This window comes from Crinia signifera, chromosome 7 (genome assembly GCF_055691185.1).
Source record: "Crinia signifera chromosome 7, ASM5569118v1, whole genome shotgun sequence".
Taxonomy (NCBI): Eukaryota; Metazoa; Chordata; class Amphibia; order Anura; family Myobatrachidae; genus Crinia; species Crinia signifera.
In genome coordinates, this window is record NC_139223.1 from 43,440,990 (window position 1) to 43,457,751 (window position 16,762).

Consider the following 16,762-nt stretch of genomic DNA (forward strand, 5'->3'; position numbering starts at 1 on the left):
TAGACAGATCACTAGTTGCAGTGCACAGAAGTGACAATGATAACAGTAGTGTAATAGACAGATTGCTAGTAGTAGTGCACAGTAGTGACAGTTAATAAGAGTGGTAGACAGATCACATGTTGTAGTGACGATAACAGCAGGGTAGTAGACAGATCACTAGTTGCAGTGCACAGAAGTGACAATGATAACAGTAGTGTAATAGACAGATCACTAGTAGTAGTGCACAGTAGTGACAGTTGATAACAGTGGTAGAAAGATCACATGTTGTAGCGACGATAGCAGCAGGGTAGTAGACAGATCACTAGTTGCAGTGCACAGAAGTGACAATGATAACAGTAGTGTAATAGACAGATTGCTAGTAGTAGTGCACAGTAGTGACAGTTGATAACAGTGGTAGACAGATCACATGTTGTAGCGACGATATCAGCAGGGTAGTAGACAGATCACTAGTTGCAGTGCACAGAAGTGACAATGATAACAGTAGTGTAATAGACAGATCACTAGTAGTAGTGACAATTGATAACAGTAGTGTAGTAGACAGATCACTAGTTGCAGTGCACAGTCGTGACAGTTGATAACAGTAGTGTAATAGACAGATCACTAGTTGAAGTGCACAGAAGTTACAATGATAACAGTAGTATAATAGACAGATCATTAGTAGAAACATAGAATTTGAAGGCAGATAAGAACCATTTGGCCCATCTAGTCTGCCCCTTTTTATTACCCGCCAGGTAATCTCAACCCTTTTTAATCCTTATTTCTTTGTAAGGAGCCATAGTAGTAGTGCACAGTAGTGACAGTTGATAACAGTGGTAGACAGATCACATGTTGTAGCGACGATAACAGCAGGGTAGAAGACAGATCACTAGATGCAGTGCACAGAAGTGACAATGATAACAGTAGTGTAATAGACAGATTGCTAGTAGTAGTGCACAGTAGTGACAGTTGATAACAGTGGTAGACAGATCACATGTTGTAGCGACGATAGCAGCAGGGTAGTAGACAGATCACTAGTTGCAGTGCACAGAAGTGACAATGATAACAGTAGTGTAATAGACAGATTGCTAGTAGTAGTGCACAGTAGTGACAGTTAATAAGAGTGGTAGACAGATCACATGTTGTAGTGACGATAACAGCAGGGTAGTAGACAGATCACTAGTTGCAGTGCACAGAAGTGACAATGATAACAGTAGTGTAATAGACAGATCACTAGTAGTAGTGCACAGTAGTGACAGTTGATAACAGTGGTAGACAGATCACATGTTGTAGCGACGATAGCAGCAGGGTAGTAGACAGATCACTAGTTGCAGTGCACAGAAGTGACAATGATAACAGTAGTGTAATAGACAGATTGCTAGTAGTAGTGCACAGTAGTGACAGTTGATAACAGTGGTAGACAGATCACATGTTGTAGTGACGATAACAGCAGGGTAGTAGACAGATCACTAGTTGCAGTGCACAGAAGTGACAATGATAACAGTAGTGTAGTAGACAGATCACTATATGCTGTGCACAGAAGTGACAATGATAACAGTAGTGTAATAGACAGATCACTAGTTGCAGTGCACAGAAGTGACAATTGATAACAGAAGTGTAATAGACAGATCACTATTTATAGTGCACAGTAGTAACAATTGATAACAGTAGTGTAGTAGACAGATCACATATTGTACTGACAATCACAGCAGGGTAGTAGACAGATCACACGTTGTAGTGACAGTGTCAATGGCAGCTTCATGGTGCTTGTTCACCAGTAATTCTTAAAGCACGTCAATTCACCCAATGCTGCAGGATATTTAACTCTCAGTTTAATAAATCTGCCTCCCAGACTGCCCAGGCACTAACTGCATGCTTGTCATTTCAGGCTGGCCGGGACGGCCATAGAATATAAAGTGCTGTTTACTGTGCGAATTGGGAGTCCGATGTCTGCGGCACAGGAACTGGTCCTTACTAGCCCAACCTTGCTTTTTGGGTCCTCTGCATCCTCCGAGAACACCTTCTTCTCCAGGATGTATACCGCCCCCCTGGCAGGTGAGTAAACCACAGACAGTGTGCCGGGTGGTGCGTAGAGGCCAGTCATCTAGCTGTGGCGGCATTATGGATGGCTTGAACTTTGACCTGTTCTCTGGACACATGTGACTAGAAATATTTTCTTCCTGTAATAACCCGGCTGTCTCTGCAGAGGCCTGACCCGCTGACCCGCTTTTCTGTGTCTGTCTCTGCTTCCTCTATAAATGTCTGCATGCTTCTGACACAATTTGGTAATTGATATCTTTTCAAGAACAATCCCATTTTTATGTCCATTCAGTAAGTCTGCAGCAATTTCACTTCATTAAATAACCACTGCAGGAGAGGAAGTCATTCCCTGCCTAAAGGGCCCACATTTTATTGGTCTTCGACAAAACCCCTGCCAAGGTCTTTTATTACCAAATCTGTAATAACATTAATAATATGTAACACACCACCCACTGTCCTCTCTCTCCTCTATGGAAGATCGGGCTGACCAATGTGCAGACTGGTTCTCTTGCCCCCGGGAATTCCAGTGTGTGCCTCTGCGTGAGTATAGCGCCCTCTGCCTGTCACCGTGCCATAGTACCTTCTGCCACAACAACGGCATCTGCATTCATCGCAAGGAACAGGAGCCAGAATGCCAGTGAGTAGTTATGTCTTCATTTCTATAGGGATTTTTTATGAATAGAAATAAAATTGGGGGATGTAATAGGATGAGAGAATCAGAAAGTGAGAGATTTGGTAAGAAATCTCCAGGTTTTTTTTTAAAGCGGCAATCATTTACACAGCAAAGCCAGTTTGATTTTGCAGTGTAAATGATTGCCGCTTTAAAAAAAAACCCTGGAGATTTCTTACCAAATCTCTCACTTTCTGAATATCTCATCCTATTACATTTCACCCATAGAACATTATTGTAAATGAAGAAGTAAGATGTTTTAATTGAATTTGAAATAATGTTTTTCAATGGCTTTTGAACTGTTGGGGAACCACAAGGTTCAGCATGCTCTGCCAGCTAAAAGGCATGATTATACTTGTAGTTTGGGAGAGGCACGAGAGCCATAGGGTGTACAAGCCTGCGTAGCCATACAGTTAAAAGGGGTATGGGTCATTAGGTCGACACTATCGGTCGACAGGCATTATGTCGACAAATAGAAACATGCTTTAGATCGACATGGACAAAAGGCAGGCACAAGCAAAAGGTCAACAAGGGAAATGGTTGGCACACGGTTTTATTTCCCATATTTGTTGGTGTCTGTGTCGACATATGTCGACATGAACACCATATAAGTGTACCGCATTCCTACGTAACCACTGGGATGGTGAAGTAAGTCGGTTAAAAAAAATAAATAAATCGGTACTCTTTACCTAGCACGGCGCCCACGATTTTGATCGTGGGCATCGCAGGTAAAAAAATCGCGGGCATCGCGGCCATTGAATGCACTAAAAATCGGGTGCGACGCGATGCCCGCGATTTCCCATAGGGATCAATGTTAAATTTCTCAATTGACCCGATTTTACTGTTCAATGCCTCAATGGACCCGATTTTTCCATAGGAAACAATGTTAAATGGCCCACAGAGGCCAAATAGGCACCCTAAAGTGTGAAATGGCCCCCACAATTGTTAACGCCACCCCACGATCAACGTGAACCCGAAGCGTGGCGAGCGCAGCGAGCCCGCGAGGGGCGGCGGTACGCGTCCTACGACCTTTTCATACCCCCACTATCCACGTCGGCGTGGAGTTGAGAATAGAATAGTGTGGCGAGCGCAGCGAGCCACCGAGCCCGAAGCGTGGCGAGGGGACGCGGATACCTTCACAGGTAAACGCGTCCCGTCGCGGGCTTTACAGGTATCCGCGTCCCCTCGCGGGGCTCGCTGCGCTCGCCACGCTGCGCTCGCCACGCTTCGGGCTCGGTGGCTCGCTGCGCTCGCCACACTATTATATTCTCAACTCCACGCCAACGTGGATAGTGGGGGTATGAAAAGGTCGTAGGACGCGTACCGCCGCCCCTCGCGTTCTCGCTGCGCTTGTCACGCTTCGGGTTCACGTTGATCGTGGGGTGGCGTTAACAATTGTGGGGGCCATTTCACACTTTAGGGTGCCTATTTGGCCTCTGTGGGCCATTTAACATTGTTTCCTAAGGAAAAATCGGGTCAATTGAGGCATTGAACAGAAAAATCGGGTCAATTGAGAAATTTAACATTGTTCCCTATGGGAAATCGCGGGCATCGCGACGGTCGCGTCGCACCTGATTTTTAAGTGCATTCAATGCCCGCGATGGGCGCCGTGCTAGGTAAAGAGTACCAAAAAATCATAAAAAACCCAAGTCAACCTTTCTTCCATTTTGATCGTTTACATTTCGTTCTTTTTTATTTTTTCGGCTTTTTAACCATGTTATCCTAATGTATGTGTCGATCTATTCTGTGTCGACGAATAGTGGTCGACCTAGACACTGTGGACGTAATGACCGCATACCGTTATAAGAAATGCTATCAGTCATTATTTCTTGCTCTGATTTCTTACGTCCTGTCCCCATCAGGTGCCCAGTCGGCAGAGATTTCTGGTACATGGGACAAACCTGCGACTACCGAATGAGTCACCACCGCCTTGCCGCCATTGCCTGTGCCATTGTGTTTTGCATTATTATCTGTGCTGCAGCTGCGGTCTTCTTCCTGGTGCGGAGGTTTCAGACACAGATTCTCCAACAGAAGGTGTCACAGACACAGAGCAGGTATACTACACAGGGTACGCAGTGTTACTATGGCTCAGTACACTGCTGCAGGACTTGACTTATAGGGGCGATTCCACTCAATGCGAAGGCTGCAAAGTGAGAAAACAGCCAGGGTACAGCAGCCCATGACCAGTAACTTTCCTTCATACCCCGTACAGGTGTGCGGGAAGCTTAGCCAGTTCTGGCTACCATAATAGACGGTAAGGTGCGTAGTTGAGATCACACAGGACAAAATTTCCTGTGCCTACGTGAATGGTCGCCGTGGCAATCTGAGACAAGATTTCCATTGGATGAGCAGGCTTTCCATCAATATGTTTTAAATGGAGCTTCGGCTGATCAGTTCCTGTCACTTTTCAAACACATGAGTTAGGAGCTGATTGGCTGGAGCTCCATTTATCGGATATGGATGATTTGGTCTACAAGAAGTTGGTCGACAAGCATTGGGTCAACACCATGGTAGGGCATGAAATACCACCTGTCGGCACATGTCGGCTCAAAAAACTGTGAAAAAACGGATGTCGACCTTTTGACTGTCGACCTTGCCCATGTCGACCTAATGCTTGTGTCGATCTAATGACCTGTCGACCTAGACCCATGTCGACCCAATGCTTGTAGACCAAATGACCGTATCCCTATTTATCACATGCAATGAGTTATAAATAGCTAAAACTCATTAATAAATCTTCCCCACAGTCTGTGACATAATGGAAGCTAGTACTTTGGTTGAACTTTACTAAGATGGGAGTTCTGTTCCACATGGGATGTTGCTATGGGCAACCAATCAGATACTATATATTATCTTCTAGAAGGTGCTAAATAAAATATTAGATTCTTATTGGTTGCCAATAACAACATCCCATGTAAAATAGAACTCCCATCTTTAGTAAATGTTCAGCTTTGGAAACTCTACCCTCAGTATGTCCTGTACATAGAATCCCTTTAACTTGCTCGCCCCCTACTGGCTGCTAAAGTTACTGAAAGACACTTGCTCAGTGTGTGAAAGTCAAGGCCATAATGAGGCTGGCCTGGGAATCTGTTACCATGGTAACCAGTGAGGCATGCTATATATTGGGTGTACTCTCTGTCCAATGTGTAGAGTGTATTCTTTGTATTTCTGACACTACAAAGGGTGGTCTGAGGCACGTTCTGAAGGAAATGGGAGGGTAGCTGACATCCGGTGATGTTAGCTGCCCGGTGCCCGCGTCATGGCCTCATTAGCCTGAGAACGCCTAGCGTTCTCATGGGAATGCCCATAAATGCTGGGCAATCACAAATGCCCACGGCCCCATGCCCCTCTCCGCCCCCCCCACGCTGTCCTGGGTGCGTGCACCCAGCGATCCGAGTATTCGCAGTGGGTGCACGAACACATGCGCAGTAACAAAACATCAGACGTGCGCCAGCAGCAAACGGACCAGAATAAGGGCCTGCATGTGGTATTTATGGACAACTTTTTAAGGTTACAGTCCCACCGGCAGTACTGTAGCAAATTGTGAAAAGCGAACAGGAGGTTGCGTCAGGTGCGACGTTCCATCGGAAACCTGCGCAGCGACACTCTGTGGAGTCTTAGGGAAGTAAAAATCACTTTATTTCATGCCTCCAGTAGAGCACAGGTTCTCAAACATGGTCCTCAGGGCCCCACACGATGCATGTTTTGCAGGTCTCCTCACAGAATCCGGGAACAGGGAACAGGGGAGGGTGGGTACCTGAGCATAAGTGGCAATGCATTTGAACAGTATTAGATACAATGATAAAGATTAGAATTTTATTTATATCACAGTAAATTGAGTATTTTGCCCAGCATTGGGTAGTTTTGACGTGTCGGTGCACCCCTGAGAGTAGATAAGAATCACAGCTGAAATAATTAGCTAGAACTATGGATCTTTTAAAATGTGTCAATGAGTAATGAATGCACCTGTGCACCTGCCGGGTGACCTGGAAACGGTAACTGTGTGGGGTCCTGAGTACCGAGTTTGAGAACCTCCGCAGTAGAGGATTGAGCTTAAATAACCCCAATGTTCTACCTAATATAGGGGCCCATGTGTCAATGTGTTTTGTTATACAGTTTTAAAACGTATTGCCTGCGAGAAATAGTGCTCCAGCCAACCAGCTCCTAACTGTCATGTGTTTGATAAATGGGAGATGATTGGCTGGAGCATCATTTATCCCAAGCTTATGATAAACCTCATTGATAAATCTGCCCCATAATACTCAAAAATGCCTACAGTAGCCTCTGATTGGGCCAGTAAAACCTCTAATGTTAGGGTGACCACAGTGCCCCCTTCTTCTCTGAATTAGCCTATTCAGGGTTCCTATCATTTTAAAATGACAGCAATGGGACTGGAAACGTCCTCAGGCCATAAGATCTGCCCATGCTTCATTCAGTAAGGTTATATAGGAACCCAGTACTCATTTTCTAATTCACTTTTTTTTTTAGATGTTTCTATGGGCCAGATGTACTAAGCTTAAAAAGTGATAAAATGGAGAGTGATAAACCACCAACCAAATCAGCCCCCAACTGTCATTTTTAAACTCAAGCTGTGACATGGAAGTTAGGAGCTGATAGGCTGGTGGTTTAGTACATCTGACCCTATAGGAGAGCCGTTAAAACATACCGGGTATAGAAAAACGAATAAAGGGTTCATTTACCAAGATGGCAGTTCCATACCCTCCAACATGACCCATTTCATTAGGTACAAAATGTTACAGAGGTTGTGCTGCAGCACAGTGCAATATTCAAAGAGGGGAGGTCACATCAACTGCCAGTGAGTCCAGGACAGTGATTTTTGGGGTGGCAGTAGGTGTGGCTCCCCTTTATGAATATTGGACTGTGCTGCAGCCCCACATCTGTAACTGCCACTGGCAGGGAAGTCCAGGAACAGAGCATTTTGTACCTAATGGAATGGGTCATGTTGGAGGGTATGCAGTTCTATCGAAGATTGGATGTTGCGCATAGCAACCAATCAGATGTCAACAACGATTTATATGTTCCGTTCTTCCATATTAAGTATTACCCCAGTACTTTGGGGGCTGTATGCTTGAGGACCTGACAGTGTGTCTGTAATCAGTTACAGGAGGTTCAGCCGCTTTGATGACGTCCCCACCCATTTCTGGTGTCCCTCACAAACATGGCTGACAGCCTCTGCCTCGCTCAATTCCCTGGATAACCCGGCTTTCAGCAGCTCAGAAGAAGTGTTTCCACTGCAGGCTCTGGGGAGCTGTGTGTGTGGGTGCCAGGACGGCGTTCCAAACAGCGCCCCATCAATCCCTCCACCGCCATCTACAAGGGCAGCTCCCAGGTAATAGACACGGTCTGTAGGCACTGGATGGATTTTATACTAAGCTTAGGCAGCCATGATGGAGAGGGGGGCTCCGTAACAACTAGCGTCGCCGCTGATAGTGTTTTATGCTATTACTTTTGCTCACTTTAGTTACATTTTATAAAATAAAAAATATTCAGATGAATAAATAAAATGCAGCCTTATGAATATCACTGATTCAGCCCTGAACCCTTTGAGTGCCAGTATCTGTGAGACATATCCTCTAAAAATGCCAGCGATGCTCACATTTGTTAGATAAATTCAAATAACAAATGTTGTGTCAATATAGATTATATTTCCTATATAAGGAAACATGAGCAAACTGTGACCCTCCAGCTGTTGTGAAACTACACATCCCAGCATGCCTTGCCACAGTTTTAGCATTCCTTAGTAGCAAAACTGTGGCAAGGCATGATGGGACTTATAGTTTCACAACAGTTGAAGGGCCATCATTTGGCCATGCCTGCATTACAGGTTAATATGATGATATGTTGGCAAATTTTAACACCTTTTTTTCCACAAATTCACTCGGCTCATTTACAGCCGTTTGTGCTGCTGAATTTGGCTTCCAGGAGTGTTTGGCAGAAGCCTGCAGTCAGATCTGTGCAGGCTTCTCTGTGTAAAAATATGAAAAATAAATACATAATTAAAAAAAAAATGGTGTGGGGGTCGTCATCCCCCTCCAGCTATAACTAGCCCCGGGCTCATTGAGCTGGTTCTGGTTGCAGATATACAGGGTGGGGGGAAATCAAATGGGGTCCCCCTGTATTTCTATAACCAGCATCGGGCTCTTGGCCCAGTCCTGGTTCCCAAAATACGGGGATAAAAGGAATAGGGGTCCCTGTATTTCTGAAACCAGCTTCGGGCTCCCAACAGCCAGTGGTGCCATGCTGCAGCCAGGGGGGAATGTTTTATATTAGTTGCCCCAGCCAAAACTGGCTGGTCAGCCCGGGCTGGGTCCCTAGGGGAGTGGGGACCCCACCAATAAAGAGGTCCCCCAATCCAGGGGAACCCCCCCGGCCTGGGTAGTGGATGCCGGAATGATGGTGTATAAAAAAGATTTTAACTAAGTGTAAAAAATAGATATTGGGTTCTGTAGGTGAACTACAAGGCCCAGCAAGCTTCCCCCGCATGCTGTGACTTGGAGAACCACAAGTATCAGCATTCAGGGCAATAATGGGCCCGCTGGGACTTCTAGTCCTACTACAGAACCAATACCCCAAGAACACACAGACACATACAGATTAAAGTACAACTTTATTACACCCCACAAACCTATAGGGTCACCCGTAGGCCTGTCCTCTTCTATATAAGTTACTTATATAGGTGCCCATCAGAATCTTCCCTAGAGACTGTCACAGTCTGTCCTAGAGGGATACAGTATAGGTGCTGTGTGTGTAGGAGACAGAGCACGTACTGGGTGGGGTAGCCAGACAGAAGAGGGTGATTTGCATGTGACACAGCAGCCAGACATTATATAGTAAATATCTAATTAGGTTTTCTGCTCTCATTCAGTGCCCTGATTGTATCTCCCCCCCACCACTCCAGCGCTGCAGGGGTTACTGAAATCCTGATGTGGATTCAGATACCCTATTACCTTAGCAGCAGAAGTATTGGGAACGTGCAGGAATGCAGTGCTGGGATTGGCTGGGCTGTTGCTATGGTTACATTCCTCAGCACTGAGAGTGGGGAGGCTGCTGCAGGAAAGATGCTGAGGGCAAGCTTGCTGGGGGGGATCAGTTACAGCGTGGAGGGTATTAAACCAGCCATCTATATAGCTTCTTATGTAATAACTAATTCTATGCTCATTATAATTCTGTACTAACCCACTCATTGCAGACACATGTACACTTAGGGCTGTTTCACACAGTACGGTTCCTGCCGCACGGTGAAATCCCGTACGGCCAGGGAGCCGTGCCGCACTCAGCAGTTGTGAATGGACACTATTGTGTCCATTCACACGGGACGGCCACGGCCCGGCCGCACGGCTGCAGCCGGATCCCCCCACTGGAAGGGACGGCTGCCGGGCTGTGGCCATCCCTGCCATTATAAAATTCTGAGTGCGGCGCGGCTCCCTGACCGTACGGGATTTCACCGTGCGGCAGGAACCGTACTGTGTGAAACAGCCCTTAGGGTGACCAACTCATGCCTTTAATCCGGGACACATATTAATTACACAGGTTCTGTGGCAGTTTAAAATCAGGTGAAAGCCAGCCACAGAACTTGTGTAATTAATATGTGTCCCAGATTAAAGTGATGAGTTGGTCACCCTATGTACACTGCTGTAATACACAGGGAGACCATATACGTGGTTGTAATACACAGGGAGGCCATATACATTGCTGTAATGCACAGGGAGGCCATATACACTGCTGTAATACACAGGGAGGCCATATAAACTGCTGTAATACACAGGGAGGCCATATACACTGCTGTAATACACAGGGAGGCCATATACACTGCTGTAATACACAGGGAGGCCATGTACACTGCTGTAATACAGTGCAACCAAATATACTGCTGTAATACACAGGGAGGCCATATACACTGCTGTAATACACAGGGAGGCCATATACACTGCTGTAATACACAGGGAGGCCATATACACTGCTGTAATACACAGGGAGACCATATACGTGGTTGTAATACACAGGGAGGCCATATATACTGCTGTAATACACAGGGAAGCCATATACACTGCTGTAATACACAGGGAGGCCATATACACTGCTGTAATACACAGGGAGGCCATATACACTGCTGTAATACACAGGGAGGCCATATACACTGTTGTAATACACAGGGAGGCCATATACACTGTTGTAATACACAGGGAGGCCATGCACACTGCTGTAATACACAGTGAGGCCATGTACACTGTTGTAATACACAGGGAGGCCATATACACTGCTGTGAAACACAGGGAGGCCATATACATTGCTGTAATACACAGGGAGACCATATACGTGGTTGTAATACACAGGGAGGCCATATACACTGCTGTAATACACAGGGAAGCCATATACACTGCTGTAATACACAGGGAGGCCATGTACACTGCTGTAATACAGTGCAACCAAATATACTGCTGTAATACACAGGGAGGCCATATACACTGCTGTAATACACAGGGAGGCCATATACACTGCTGTAATACACAGGGAGACCATATACGTGGTTGTAATACACAGGGAGGCCATATACACTGCTGTAATACACAGGGAAGCCATATACACTGCTGTAATACACAGGGAGGCCATATACACTGTTGTAATACACAGGGAGGCCATATACACTGCTGTGATACACAGGGAGGCCCTATATACTGCTGTGATACAGTGAAACCATATACACTGCTGTGATACAGTGAAACCATATACACTGCTGTAATACACAGGGATGCTATATACACTGCTGTAATACAAATATACCATATACACTGCTGTAATACACAGGGAGGCCATATACACTGCTGTAATACACAGGGAGGCCATATACACTGCTGTAATACACAGACCATATATACTGCTGTAATACACAAATACCATATATACTGCTGTAGTACACAGGGAGGCCATACACACTACTGTAATACACATAGACCATATATAGTATACTGCTGTAATACACAGGGACCAAATATACTGCTATAATACATAAGTAGACCATATATACTGCTGTAATACACAGGGACCAAATATACTGCTGTTATACACAGGGACCAAATATACTGCTGTAATACACAAGGAGACCATATACACTGCTGTAATACACAGGGAGGCCATATACACTGCTGTAATACACAGATATCATATACACTGCTGTAATACACAGATATCATATACACTGCTGTAATACACAGGGAGGCCATATACATGGCAGTAATACACAGGAAGACCATATACACTGCAACCAGAGAAGACCATACAGAGGGAGGCCATATACACTGCTGTAATACACAGGAAGACCATATAAACTGCTCTAATACACAGAGACCATATACACTGTTGTAATACACAGGAACCAAATATACTGCTGTAATACATAAGTAGACCATATATACTGCTGTAATACACAGGGATCAAATATGCTGCTGTAATACACAAGAAGACCATATATACTGCTGTAATACACAGGGAGGCCATACATGCCATTGTAATACACAGGGAGACCATATACACTGCTGTAATACACAGGGAGGCCACATACAGTACACTGCTGTAATACACAGGGATGCCATATACACTGCTGTAATACACAGGGAGAACATATATACTGCTGTAATACACAGGGAGACCATATATACTGCTGTAATACACAGGGAGACCATACAAATTATTAAAAAAATCATAGTCTCCAAAATTTACTTTTTTTTGAGGGGGGGGGGGGGGATTGATAAAAGCCTACTGGGTACATCTGTAACTGGCACTACAGGGGACATGATATGTAACTGACACTAAATATATGCAAGAAAATGATTGCTTCGCATTCAAATTCAGTATCTGAGATTGTACACAAACTTTGTTTCATGTTTTAAAACCTAGTTTTATGCACAAATAAAATATATTTGTGTGTATTCCATGTGTTTGATGTGCTTATACAACATAAATGCAAGATACCTCATTGAAATATACAAATATTTCAAAATACGGAATAATCCGTTATCCAAAACGCTTCTGGTCCCGAGCATTTTGAATAAGGCATACGCAACCTGTACAATCAAGAGTGTCAACTTCTGTGTAGCATTAAGTCAGTTTACCTCAGGGAAGTCACAGGTCTGTATACCCAACAGTGTATTGTCTACTTTCTGAATTAAAACCATTAACACTGGGCAAGAAGCATTAAAAATAAGAATACTGTAACTTTCCTCTTTTGGGGAGGGGGGAGTGGTGGGAGTTGACCGTAAGCCCTGCAATGCGACTCTGGCAGGGAGAGATTGGTTGGTACTTATGTAGTATCTGGGCTGCCGATTTCTAAATCGGGTCGGATCGGGAGATCGCATCGCATGCGACCATGCGATTTGATGCGATGCGATGCGATGACCCGATTTTTCCATAGGAATCAATGTTAAAATGGACTGAGTCCATTTTAACATGGAATTCAATGGGAAAAATGGGTCCTTTTCATACCCCTACTATCCAAGTGGGCATGGAGTTGGATATAAACCTGTGGCGAGCGTAGCGAGCCACCGAGCCCGAAGCGTGGCGAGCGAAGCGAGCCCCGCGAGGGGACGAATACCGTCCCCTCGCGGGGCTCGCTTCGCTCGCCACGCTTCGGGCTCGGTGGCTCGCTACGCTCGCCACAGGTTTATATCCAACTCCATGCCCACTTGGATAGTAGGGGTATGAAAAGGACCCATTTTTCCATAGGAATCATTTTAACATTGATTCCTATGGAAAAATCGGGTCATCGCATCCGATATCGGATGCGATGCGATGCGATGCGATATCGCATCGCATCGCATCTGATTGTATGCCTTAACTTAAGGCATACAATCAAAAAATCGGCAGCCCAGATACTACATAAGTACCGATTGGTTTAATAGATAGCTGCCATTTTTGCTGTTTAATTAACAGCGAAGCTGCACGCTGTGTGTTTTTGTCCTGTTCCCCATTCAGTCGACCTCACAGAATCTGAAAGAATGTTTGATTGGGCATAGAGGCAAATAAATCAATTAGCGCACAGCTCTCCTCTGCCGCCATGTAACTCTTCCCTCCAGGGCCTGTGGCAACTGTGCAGTGAGGCGGGGGCGAAGGGAACATGCATTGTACTTCTTTCTGGAACTGAAGTAAATCTTTATTGTAGCACAGTTTATGGAACGCTTTGTACTCACGGTTTGGCTGCAGGAATTGTGTCCAGGGACAGCAAGTGCGGACTTCATGGTTTATCCTGTAGTAAATGTGAGTTTGATAGCAGGGACCACCTGATGACCTAGCTATGTATCTGTTGAGTTCTCTTGCCAAACATGAATGTTTTAAATTAAGTTTCAACAGATGTCCAGGTGGGCGACCAGCCCTCGTATGCCATACATGTCTTACTGTATGAATGTAGAATGGTTTTCACAGTTCTCTAAGTCAGGCATGTCCAAACTATGGATCTCCAGCTGACACTACAAGTCCCATCATGCCTTGCCTCAGTTTTGCTATGGAATGCTAAAACAATGGCAAGGCATGCTGGGATGTGTAGTTTTACAACAGCTGGAGGGCCACAGTTTGACCATGCCTGCTCTAAGGAGTCTATTCATCAAGAACAGTTGCAGGGGCCATCTAAACATCTTTGTAGGCCTTGGGCAAAGCAATTAGCTGGGGCCACTAGTCATCCATATATAACAATACATACCTGCAACATCTCTCCACATGCTTCCATACAGGGAACGCTGTTAGCAATCTGATTGGTTGATAGCTCCAGCCACCCTCCAATCAGCAGGCCAAGTATGTATCATAAGATAGATGATAACTATTTTCTGTTATAGATGCCCCACATAGCAAATAATAATAGTAAGCTATAGGGGTAATAACATACGATTGCCACCCAGTGATATTGCAGCGTTTGCTGTGTCCTAGGCTAGAGACCAGCTGCAGCAGTGTCAACGATCTGATGATCGATTCGGGGAAAGCGAGCGACGTGTCGGTGTGTAGCTGGCCTATGGAACCCATCCATTGGACTCCTTTTCCTATCCTGCACCAGCTCTCTCTACAGTCTCCGGTACGTGGCGCTGCCTAGATCGCACCGGACAGAGCTGCGGCTGGGCCCTCTTTATTCACAATGCTTCTTTCTCTGTTTCAGTTTCATGCTCGTCGGCCGCACTCTTACTTTGAAGGAATGGAGTTGGTCAACACAGAGCGGAGCTGGACGGCGTAGCTGCCGGCGATGACACGGAAGCGTCATTGAAGAAGGGCTCATGAACAGGGTTTTACAAAGGACACCAATGACAATGCCTGCACTAGGTTACATGGACTCTACGCCTATCTGTAGACCGGTTGCTGGTCCTGCCACGATGGACACGACCATACTGGAAATAGATATTTAAGACCTCGGAGAAACCAGATCATACTGTGCATAGAACTAGTGATGGTTCAATAATCATGGAGCGAACTTAAAACACGCAGTGGTATGACGTCCTCACAGGAGCATCAGCCCAACAAGTCCTTGGTTGACAAGACATGTCATACACTGCGTGTTGCACTTACTGTTACGTTCATCATCCCGTGTGATTGCAGAAACTCCCATGTTTGCCCCTCTATAGACTGCTGTGGACTATTGCATCATGCCATCTCCATACTATGATGTCATACACTACCACTGTCTTGCAGATTTGTGCAATAGATCAATCAGTTAACGCCAATAGTAAAGCATTGCTCGGTAATTGTGTAGAAAGCAGCTGTGGACCCCTAGACTGGAAGGTGGGCTGTCATCTCCCCCATGAAGAAGATCAGAGACAAGCAGAAGTTCTGTGACGTGTGGGATCCACACAATGTTAGGGTGGGCTGGGGTATTATAATCACTTTTGCTATAAACCTAAAACACAATGGAATGCTTTATACGGATATTGTGAAAAAAACGTTATATTAAAAAAATGTAAAACGTACGATCATATTTTACTTTGCTCTGTGTTCCCAATTTCTGCTAGGCAGGGGCACACATGAGGGGCATGGTTCGACCCAATTTAGGTTGACATGCATTGGGTTGACCACTGAAGGTCAACAGAGCTTAGGTTGACACCTGAAATAGGTTGACACGGCAAGGTTGAAAGTCAAAAGGTTGACATGAGTTTTTCACGTTTTTGTCCCTAATGTCGACATGGACACAGTCTGTACCACGTCCCCTCGCTGCACTCAGCACACTACACTGTATTTTGTTCTACCACTATGCTGTAGTGGATGGTAGGGCATGATTTACCGCCTTTCGGCAATTGTCGGGCAAAAAAAAAAAACCCCGTGAGAAACTTGTGTCGACCTTTTGACTTTACTCATTGCCATTGTCGACCTAATGCTTGTGTCCACCTTCCAACCCTGTCGACCTATTTCAGGTATTTCATTATCCCCACATGAGGCTTCCTGGAGTTTTAATCAGACTGCCTTCACGAATACACCCAACTGTAGTAGAGGGCCTGGTTGAGCGCAAGGACTTTTCAGGAGGTGTGGCCTAATTGTAGGAGGCGTGGTCATGCACCCTTACATTAAAATACAGGAAAAATTGCATTTTAAGCACCTCCCTGGCCATGCTGTAGTAGAGGGCCTGGTTAAGCGCAACACTTAGCAGCATGTGCTGGGTTGATTAGAGCTGCTGCTGTCAGGTAATGGGGGCCCCAGTGAGGCGTTGGATGCCAATCATTTATAAATCATGCCTTGTAAATAATTGCCCCTTTAAAAAAAACATCCGCGTCCCGTATTTTCCTGGGAACTCAGAGTCCATTACATACCGCCCCAAAAGCTCTCTCTCTCCCCCATATTAGCAGATGCAAGGGAACTTTCATTGGACAGACAGGAGTCCCCTGAGAATTCATTCCCCAGTGATATGTTTGTGATCACAAGAGTATGCTTCTATACTGAATTTCACCTTATTTGACCTCTGAGTAGCGACTGTATTGTGTTCTCCAGAAAATAGCAACCTTAGCTGCAGAAATAGCAGAAGCAGCTGGTGGCGGAAGGCCCTTTAATGTCGCCAATCTTGACACTGGCACCCTTGTTCCCTATTTAGACAAA

General features: G+C 45.3%; 1 protein-coding gene across 2 annotated transcripts in view; it reads left to right on the top strand.

The window, feature by feature from the left end:
* Positions 1-15,658, top strand: part of LOC146020101 (uncharacterized) — a 52,597-nt gene extending 36,939 nt beyond the window's left edge. The window contains exons 5-10 of one of the 2 annotated variants that reach the window (XM_083152936.1): positions 1,865-2,031; positions 2,494-2,653; positions 4,549-4,740; positions 7,806-8,036; positions 13,863-13,957; positions 14,621-14,751. In XM_083152936.1, the coding sequence (XP_083009062.1) occupies positions 1,865-2,031; positions 2,494-2,653; positions 4,549-4,740; positions 7,806-8,036; positions 13,863-13,957; positions 14,621-14,625 (850 nt within the window). In that variant the 3' untranslated portion in view covers positions 14,626-14,751. Of the gene's footprint in view, positions 1-1,864; positions 2,032-2,493; positions 2,654-4,548; positions 4,741-7,805; positions 8,037-13,862; positions 13,958-14,620; positions 14,763-14,843 lie in introns of those variants that run through there. The other variant, XM_083152935.1, reaches the window with a different exon arrangement.
* Positions 15,659-16,762: the final 1,104 nt, after the last annotated feature.